Raw genomic sequence first — 10,352 nt, forward strand, 5'->3', positions numbered from 1 at the left:
ATACTTAAAGAGAGAATGGCTTGCCTATTCTGTATCTTTAACCCCGTGGCTTTTTAATGGACAGAGCAATTTACTATAGCCTATGACAATGACTAGTCTGTAAACTAGTAGGCTACTTTAAATGCATGTGAGTTCTTCAAATTCATTTCATAACCATAACGACGTTAAATGGAGTTTGTTTTCAAAGCTGCCCGAAAACCAACGCTGTTTTTTACGACCTGCAGAGGGCAATGATCACCATCCGGCCTCCGCAGACAACTGCCGATATATTGCATCTTTCTAATTCAAATAAGCAATCGAATTGCCCCCCCCCCCCCCCCACACACGAATTAATTCGATTGCCCCACACACACACACACACACACACACACACACACACACACACACACACACACACACACACACACACACACACACACACACACACACACACACACACACACACACACACACACACACACACACACACACACACACACACACACACACACACACTTGCGTTTCAGCACCATGGACAGCGAACTTAACCAGGCACATACACCATATGGTTTTACTATACAATTGAACACTATGTATAATTGTCAATAAAGCCCAAGGTGAGGAATGAACCTTAAAAACCTGTCAACACGTAGCATAACACTATAACAAACAGGTTAAAACTTGCCTTACCTCTCCAGATGCACGGCTCCTGTCAGAGACCACTAGAGTATTCCCATTGCTGCCTGGAACAATAGTAGAGCCTATACTCATTCTGGGTCCAACTAACATGTACCGTCTATCTCCAGATCTGTACTGTATGCTGTGGCACAATGTCCCGTCGTATTCTTTCTCTTGTAAATATTTGGAAGAATAGTCTGCGGATTTGTAGCACTGCATTATAATCAAAACAACAATACTGATGAGTAAAAGTGTTGAAACTGAACTCAACGTTATGATCAAATAGAAGGTGATATTCGTGTCTTCTTCATCTTTTGAATCATTTTTAATGTCAGAAGCTGCAAACGCCTCTTTTGGCTCCACGGCCTTGACAATCACAGTAGCTGTTGCTGAGAGTGATACGTTCCCATTGTCTTTGACCAGTATGACCAGTTTATGCTCAGCTTCATCTGTCTCTGTGAATGAGCGAAGTGTTCTTATCTGTCCTGTATAGCGGTCCAAACCAAACAGACTGTGGTCAGTAATTTCCTGCAGGGAGTATAATAACCAGCCATTATATCCTATATCAGGATCATAGGCTCTCACTTTAGCCACAAAATGCCCTGGATTCACATTACGAGGAATCTCCTCCACACCTTCAGCAGTACCGTTAGCACTGACTGGATACAAGATGACTGGAGCATTGTCGTTCTGATCCAGAATGAACACGTTCACTGTGATGTTGCTGCTTAGTGACGGAGTTCCAGAGTCTGTTGCAATAACGTGGAATTTGAATGTTTTCAAGGTTTCAAAGTCAAAACCTTTCAGTGCAGAAATCTGTCCATTTTCCGAATTGATGTTAAGAAAGTTTGCCACCTTACTTTGTGCGCCATCACCTCTTGCTATATGGTATGATATTGCTGCGTTTTCATTCAAATCGATGTCAAAAGCACTTACAGAGAATATAGGAGCACCCGGAATATTATTTTCCAACAGGTAAAAGTTAACATAGTTTTGTAGAAATGTTGGAATATTATCATTCACGTCTGACACCTGGATACTTAACGTTTTCATAGATGAGAGAGGAGGATGTCCACAGTCAGTTGCTGTTATTGTGATGTCATAATGAGACAACTTTTCCCGATCTAAGCTCTGCTTTGTCACTAACGAGTACATGTTGTCCTGAAATGATGGTTTCAGTTCGAATGGGACGTTTTCTGATATACTACATATAACTTTTCCATTAATACCAGAGTCTTTATCTGTGACACTGATTAGAGAGATCACTGTTCCTGGTTTGGAATTCTCGGCAACAACACCAGAAAGGGATGTTACTTCTATGTCTGGCTCATTGTCATTAACATCTATTATTTTGATTATAACTCTACAATCTTCTGTCCAGGGAGGCACCCCTTTATCAGACACCTGTACATCTAATCTATATACATCTGTTTCTTCAAAATCAATTTCACCTTTGACTCGAATTTCACCACTCACTGTGTCTAAATCAAATAAATCGTATACTTTACTTTTCACATTTTTGTCCAAAGAAAATTCCAAATCACTATTAACACCTTCATCTAAATCAGTCGCATTCACTCGAATGATCACAGCACCAAGTGGGGCATTTTCTTGCAGTCGTGCAGTGTACGTATCTTGACTACATACAGGACGATTATCATTTGAATCAAGCACGTTGATAGTGATATTTAAAGAGCCTGATCTTTGTGGATTACCACCGTCAAATGCTGTAACAACTAAACTGTGCTTGGAATTTAGTTCTCTATCTAGGGCTTTTCTTAAGACCAAAAAGGGGATTTTGTACTCATCTTCTCTTATCTCGATTTCAAAATGCTCGTTCTGACTCAATTTATAAGATCGAACAGCATTTCTTCCTAAATCAGGATCTTGTGCAGCCTGTACTTGGAAGCGCTTTCCAGGCATCATATGCTCGGCAATCTCGAAGTGCTGCTCATTTCCTGGGAAGACGGGAGCATGATCATTAACATCAGTAATTTCTAGACTAACATAGTGAATCTCTAAAGGATTTTCAACAACTATTTTAAGATTGATCAAACACGCACCACTGTCATCACAAACTATTTCTCTATCGATGTTCTTGTGGACTAACAAGGCTCCATTGTTCTGATTTACCGTAAACAGATTGTCCTTGGATCCCGAAACAATGCGAAACCGTCTGTCAGCCAATGTGCTGATATCGAGACCCAGATCTTTAGCCACGTTTCCAACAACTGATCCTATTTTTATTTCCTCTTGAACAGAGTATCTAATTTGAGCTGAGACCTGCTGCTCGAAACACAGAATGAGAAAGAAAAGCAGTAGAATCCACCAATAGTCCATATTAGGCCTTTGTTTTACGTCCCTCATGGTTTCAACGACTGTACAATCCACTGGTGTCCACAATGTAAAATCAATTACAGTATCCTAAGTCAAATACGTCCACGCATTCTTGAGAACATATATTGAACATTATTGTTACCTCGTTGTGATGTATTTCCTATCTTTTTCTACACGCACAACGTCTGGAAAAAAGCATCCTTGAATGGGGCAGGACTTAAAAATCGAGCCAATGTGACAAATTCGATGCCACACTGACATCAAGTGGCCTGTGATGCTATATCACATGAAAGAATCAAGATGTACAAAAAAAACGCATGCAAGCTATTACTTTGTTAAGCACTAAACGTCAAAAGAGTAATCAGCTATCAATAGAATATTTGGTAAGACTTTATATTAAGGCCGGTAAATAAATTATAATGCGTTATAACCACATGTATAGTGCATTAAAATGCACTTATAAGGCATTATAACAATACAAATTAATAAATATGCATAACAACTTATATCATGGTTTATGAAGTATGATAACATAATTTATAAGTGCTGGTCATTATGAAGTATAAACTCAGTGGAACAGCAAACTATAACTACCAGGTAACACTTTACTTAAGTCAGATGTATAATGCATTATGATCACATTTATAATGCATTATAGTGCATCATAATGCACGTATTGCACTTATAATGCTTCATAACACTTGTTACGTTTATAATTACGCAAACCAACTTATAACAAAGACACTTATAACTAACTACGGTAGTTATAATGTGCCATTCCACTGAGCATATAGTGCAAGACTAGCACTAATAATATAGCGTTGTTACATGATGATAAACATCTATAACAAGTGTTATAATGCCAAGCAATTATAATGTATAGACCAGACCTTTAAGTTACCGAATATTTAAATAAGAGAGAGAGTGTGAGTGAGTGAGTGAGTGAGTGAGTGAGTGCGTGCGTGCGCGCGCGCGCACCACGAGGGAAGACAATGACGGGCTCAACAACCAAACTGATGGTGAAAATGTCTCAAATGGCAATTTAATCAAATACGTTCATTAAAGATGCATATAGACCTTACCTCTCCAGACTTGTCCCTCCTGTCAGAGACCACTAGAGTATTTCCATTGCTGCCTGGAACTATAGTAGAACCAATGCTCATTCTGGGTCCAACTAACATGTACCGTCTGTCTCCAGATCTGTACTGGATGCTGTGGCACAATGTCCCGTCATAATTAGCGTCTTGTAATTGCTTGGAGGAATAGTCTGTAGGTTTGGAGCACTGCATTATAATCAGCACGATGATACTGATGAGGAAAAGTGTCGAAACTGAGCCCAGAGTTATGATCAAATAAAATGTTACATTATTATCATCCTCATCGTTTGTAACACTTATAACACCAGAAGCAGCAAAAGCTTCTTTGGGCTCCACAACCTTGACAGTCACAGTAGCTGTTGCAGAGAGTGAAACGTTCCCATTATCTTTGACCAGTATGACCAGTTTATGTTCAGCCTCGTCTGTCTCTGTGAATGAACGCAGTGTTCTTATCTGCCCTGTATAGCGGTCCAAAGCAAACAGACTGTGGTCAGTAACTTCCTGCAGGGAATATAATAACCAGCCATTGTATCCTATATCAGCATCATATGCTCTCACTTTAGCCACCAAATGTCCTGGGTTCACATTACGAGGAATCTCCTCCACGCCTTCAGCAGTACCGTTAGCACTGACTGGATACAAGATGACTGGAGCGTTGTCGTTCTGATCCAGAATGAAAACTTTCACTGTGACATTGCTGCTTAGTGGCGGAGTTCCAGAGTCCATGGCCACAACTTGAAACTGAAAAGTTTTCAAAGATTCAAAGTCGAAACTTTTAAGGGCAGAAATATGTCCATTATCTGAATTTATGTTAAGGAAAGATGCCATATCGTTATGTCGTCCATCTCTAACTATTCGGTAGGACAAAGCAGCATTTTCATTTAAATCTTTATCAGATGCGCTAACCGAAAACATTGACTTGCCAGGCTCATTATTTTCTGTCAGATAGAGTTCAATCGGATTATGCGAGAACTCGGGACTGTTATCATTCACGTCTGATACCACAATGCTCAGAGTTTTGAACGTGGACAAGGGCGGACTGGGCGGTTGACCACAGTCAGTGGCTGTTATAGTGATGTCATAATATGAAACGGACTCTCGGTCCAATTTATGTTTTGTAATTAAAGAATACATGTTGTCTTGGAATGATGGCTTTAACTCGAATGGCACATCATTTGAAATGCTACATATAACTCTGCCGTTCATTCCCGAGTCTTTGTCTGTAATACTAATTAGAGAAACAACAGCACCCGGCTTTGAATCTTCAGGAACCGTGTTGGATAAGGATGTCACCTCTATTTCAGGTTTGTTGTCGTTTAGATCCAGCACTTTGATGATTACTCGACAGTCGGTACTCATTGGAGGCTGACCTTTGTCCGTAGCATGGACATCTATCTTGTAAACATCAACATTCTCAAAATCAATGTGACCTTTAACTCGAATTTCTCCAGTGGCTTTATCCAAACTAAATATATCAAACATTTGAGGCTCAAGTTCAGCGCCAAATAAGTATTCAATATCTCCATTTGCCCCGTCGTCCTCATCAGTCGCTGTAACGTTTAACACAACTGTTCCAGCCTCGACGTTTTCAGGTAGCGTTACAGAGTACACTTCTTGGCTAAATGAAGGATGGTTGTCGTTTGAATCAAGAACTGTCACTGTAACATTAAGAGTCCCTGATCTTGGTGGGCTTCCGCCGTCAACAGCTGTAAGAATCAGTTTGTGCTCGGACTGCTTTTCCCTATCGAGAGGCTTTTGTAAAACTAAAAATGGTATTTTGTCGTCTCCTCTTTCTCGAATCTGCATACTAAAATGTTCGTTGTGATTTAATTTATACACACGCACAGTGTTGACGGCAATGTCTGGGTCCCTTGCAGCTGGTAATTGGAAACGTATGCCGGGGATGGTTGCCTCGGGTATTTCAAACAATTTCTCCCCATCTAGGAAATTGGGGGAATTATCGTTCACATCGGTTATTTCAACTCCCACATAATGTATTTCTAAAGGGCTTTCGACCATCATTTTTAAATTAATTATACACGGAGCGACTGTATCGCAGAGCTCTTCTCTGTCTATGTTTTGGTAGACATAAAGGACACCATTGTTCTGATTTACCTCAAACAGACCATCATTTGATCCTGAAACAATACGGAACTGCCTGTCCGCCAACGAACTGATGTCAAGTCCCAAATCCTTAGCAACATTTCCAGCAGCAGTTCCCGCTTTTACTTCCTCTGGAATTGAATATTTGATTTGTGCTGAAACCTGCTCTGCGAAAAACAGCAACACCGACAGTCTCAGGGCAACCCACCAGTAATCCATTCTCCGCTTTTGTCCTTCGGGTTCCATCTTTAAAGACGTCTCCAGGCAAGGGTCTTTGCCGAAACTCACCAAATACAAATATGTATTATATAAGCAAATTCCATGCTTTCAGATTAAAAAGTAGAAATATATACGAGGCGTCCAAAATCATGTTAGAGGTGTCATCTCTTTCTCTTTCCGATGTGCACGAACCCTTCCAGAAAGGGGTAGGGCCAAATCTACAACCTAAGCCTTTCATTATGAGACACTGACACCATGTGGATCAAATCCGTGCCTTACAGAGGTTCTTAAGTGCACTAAAATGAATACAAACCCTTAAATGTTAAGCAAAATTTGTCAACTAAAACGCATAAAGTTCAGCACCATGGACAGTACTATATAAGCAAATGCTGACGTGTAAATGGGTTGCAGATTGTAAACAGAAAAATCAAAGTTGGCCCCTCTTCTTTAGACCAAAGACACCAACAATGCCCAAAGGTTTAGCCAGAATGATCCTGAACAAGGTAAAATGAAGGAAGGGAGGAAGGATGAAGTAGACACTGCTAGACCCACTGGACACTTCTAGTTAATCATAAGTGATGATGAGTAGTGTGTGTGTGTGTGTGTGTGTGTGTGTGTGTGTGTGTGTGTGTGTGTGTGTGTGTGTGTGTGTGTGTGTGTGTGTGTCCTTTAAAGAACACATGAAAACTGATAAAAAATGTCTTACCTCTATAGATGTATGCCTCTTGTCAGAGACCACTAGAGTATTCCCATTGCTTCCTGGAACTATAGTAGAACCAATACTCATCCTGGGTCCAACTAACATGTATCGTCTGTCTCCAGATCTGTACTGGATGCTGTGGCACAGTGTCCCGTCATAATTTGGCTCTTGTAAATATTTGGATGAATAGTCTGTAGACTTAGAGCACTGCATTGCAACCAACACAATGATACTGATGAGGAAAAGTACTGAAACTGAGCCCAAAGTTATGATGAGATAAAATGTCACATTGTCATCAACGTCATCTTTCACTGTACTTTTAACATCAGAAGCTGCAAAGGCCTCTTTTGGCTCCACGACCTTGACAATTACAGTAGCAGTTGCTGAGAGTGAAACATTTCCATTGTCTTTTACCAGTATGACCAGTTTATGTTCAGCCTCGTCTGTTTCTGTGAATGACCGAAGTGTTCTTATCTGTCCTGTATAGCGGTCCAAAGCAAACAGACTGTGGTCAGTAACTTCCTGCAGAGAAAATAATAACCAGCCATTATATCCCACATCAGCATCATAGGCCCTCACTTTAGCTACCAAATGTCCTGGGTTCACATTACGAGGAATCTCCTCCACACCTTCAGCAGTACCGTTAGGACTGACTGGATACAAGATGACTGGAGCGTTGTCGTTCTGATCCAGAATGAACACATTCACTGTGACATTGTTGCTTAGTGGTGGAGTTCCACAGTCTGTGGCAACAACTTGGAAATTGAAGTTTTTCATAGTTTCAAAGTCTAACGTTTTCAGGGCAGAAATAAAACCATTATCAGAATTTATGTTAAGAAAAGATGCCATATCCTTCTGCGATCCATCGCCTCTTACGATATGATATGAAATTGCAGCATTTTCATTTAAGTCTTTATCAGTAGCACTTACGGAAAATATAGATGCACCCGGAGCATTGTTTTCAAACAAATACAGCTCAAATGGATTTTGGGGAAATTCTGGATTATTATCATTCACATCAGATATCTGGACGCTGATGGTTTTAGTAATAGAGAGAGCAGGCTGACCACTATCAGTAGCTGTTAAAGTTATGTCATAATGGGACACAAGTTCACGGTCTAGGCGTCCCTTTGTAACAAGGGAGTACATGTTCTCCTGAATGGATGGTTTCAACACAAATGGGACGTCACCTGAAACTGTACAAATAACTTTACCGTTGACACCTGAATCTCTGTCCGTTACACTGATAAGCGAGATAACACTTCCGGGCTTTGAATCTTCTGGGACAACTGTGGACAATGACATGACCTCTATATCTGGTTTATTGTCATTCATGTCCACTACGTTTATGATAACTCTACATCCAGCCGTCCAGGGAAGAGCGCCTTTATCAGAAGCCTGTACATTCAGCCGGTAAACCTCAGTGTCCTCAAAATCCACATTTCCCTTAAGTCGAATTTCACCTGTTAATTTATCTAACACAAAAGTATCGTACACTTTTCGTTTCTGTGTTTTGACAAAGCTGTATTCAATTTCACCGTTGGGACCTTCATCCATGTCCGTTGCATTTACTTTGACGACGAGTGCTCCAATTGGGGCATTTTCGTGAAGAGTGACTGTGTATGTGTCTTGATTAAACACTGGGCGATTATCATTGGCATCTAATACTGTGATAGTTAAATTAAGACTCCCTGATCTCGATGGATTTCCTCCATCGAGAGCTGTCAATACAAAATGATGCTCTGCCTTGTGCTCTCTATCTAAATGCTTTTTCAGTACTAAAAACGGTATATTTTCTTCTTCACCATCTCTAACATCAATATCGAAAAAATCATTCTGACTCAACCTGTAAACGCGAACGGACAGGATCCCACTATCGGGGTCTCTTGCTGCGTGCATTTGGAAACGGGTACCTGGAGGTATATGCTCGGAAATGTTCAAGTGCTGCTCATTTTCTGGAAAGGTGGGGGAATGGTCGTTAATATCTGTTATTTCAATGCCAACGTAATGTATTTCCAACGGGTTTTCCACGAGAAGTTTGAGGTTTATTACACACGTTGTTCCATCACAGAGTGCCTCCCGGTCCACATTCTTGTCAACATACAAGACTCCGTTGTCCTGATTTAAATGAAACATGGCATCTTTCGAGCCAGAGACAATACGAAACCGTCTGTCTGCTAATGTACTGATGTCAAGTCCTAAATCCTTGGCGACATTTCCAACAACGTATCCCACTTTCACTTCTTCTGGAATAGAATATCTTGTCTGACCCAATGTATGCTCCTCGAAACACAACAGCAAAAATCCAGCCATGATCCACCAGTACTCCATTCTGCGCCTTTGTTCTCCGTCTCCCATTGTAAAGAAAACACGAGCAATTCCCTATAAGAAAATATACAGTAATCTCTGTAGTTACATGACTTTTAAAATGTGATCCATCTTGGAAACTCGTATTAAGACCCCGATAAACGGCAAAAATCCACTAATTCAATGTCTTACATGTCATTCCTACTCCAACTAGACAACACAGATATGGGCAGAGCCTAAAGAACATCTAAACCACAAACATAATCTATGTCACACTGACACCACGTGGTGTGTTTTGTCAGCAAGAATATAGTTTCAAAGATGAAAGGTTTCAATGGGCAGCCAATTAAAATAATATAAATTGAATTGTAAATTAATTGTATTATACAATTCCGTTATACAATTTGTATAACTAACCTCCCAGGAAACTCACATTAATTTAATTCAATGTAAAGGTTTAACAAGGGGGGAGGGACTATCTAAAAGCACAACACAGGGAAAAGCATAACAAACCACCAAGACTACATTCTGGCTCTTTTGTCTTTCACTACCTTACATTTAGGCTAAATATCAAAAGCCAATATTGAGTCCACACCCCAAAATAACAAAAGCTGTTCATGAGGTTAAATGTGTTCCAAGTGAACTTCCATGTGCTTCTGTAAAAATTATATTCCGTTTGAAGATAATTTATAATTAATATTAGACTATACTTCGGTTATTTATTTAATAATTTGTTAATTTTCCTTATTAATAGCCTATACACACACATTTGGAAATGTTAATGTTTTTTTGTCCTGAAACGTAGATAGCTACGAATCAGTGGTATCCAGAAATGTACAATACCAACATTTTATCCTGGAGATTGGTTTGCAAATAATGGCGTGGTTCCCCTGTGAATCGCTACAGTCATGTGGCAGATTGGAGGATCTGAG

General features: G+C 40.1%; 3 protein-coding genes across 3 annotated transcripts; all 3 read right to left on the bottom strand.

The window, feature by feature from the left end:
* Nucleotides 1–639: 639 nt before the first annotated feature.
* On the bottom strand, nt 640–3,024 carry LOC308075613 (protocadherin alpha-3-like; the record flags this gene model as incomplete). The annotated part of the gene is made up of 1 exon (XM_080415560.1): nt 640–3,024. One exon carries the CDS (start codon nt 3,022–3,024, stop codon nt 640–642), a length of 2,385 nt encoding a protein of 794 aa, XP_080271686.1.
* Nucleotides 3,025–4,040: 1,016 nt separating this feature from the next.
* On the bottom strand, nt 4,041–6,413 carry LOC308075614 (protocadherin alpha-8-like; the record flags this gene model as incomplete). Its single annotated transcript, XM_080415561.1, has 1 exon — nt 4,041–6,413. One exon carries the CDS (start codon nt 6,411–6,413, stop codon nt 4,041–4,043), a length of 2,373 nt encoding a protein of 790 aa, XP_080271687.1.
* Nucleotides 6,414–6,892: 479 nt separating this feature from the next.
* LOC308075615 (protocadherin alpha-3-like) lies at nt 6,893–9,471 on the bottom strand (the record flags this gene model as incomplete). The annotated part of the gene is made up of 2 exons (XM_080415562.1): nt 6,893–6,907; nt 7,102–9,471. The coding sequence occupies 2 exons, from the start codon at nt 9,469–9,471 to the stop codon at nt 6,893–6,895; spliced, it is 2,385 nt and encodes a 794-aa protein (XP_080271688.1).
* Nucleotides 9,472–10,352: the final 881 nt, after the last annotated feature.

The sequence above is a fragment of the Gymnoscopelus braueri genome (genome assembly GCF_963280865.1).
Source record: "Gymnoscopelus braueri genome assembly, chromosome: 20".
NCBI classification, from domain to species: domain Eukaryota; kingdom Metazoa; phylum Chordata; class Actinopteri; order Myctophiformes; family Myctophidae; genus Gymnoscopelus; species Gymnoscopelus braueri.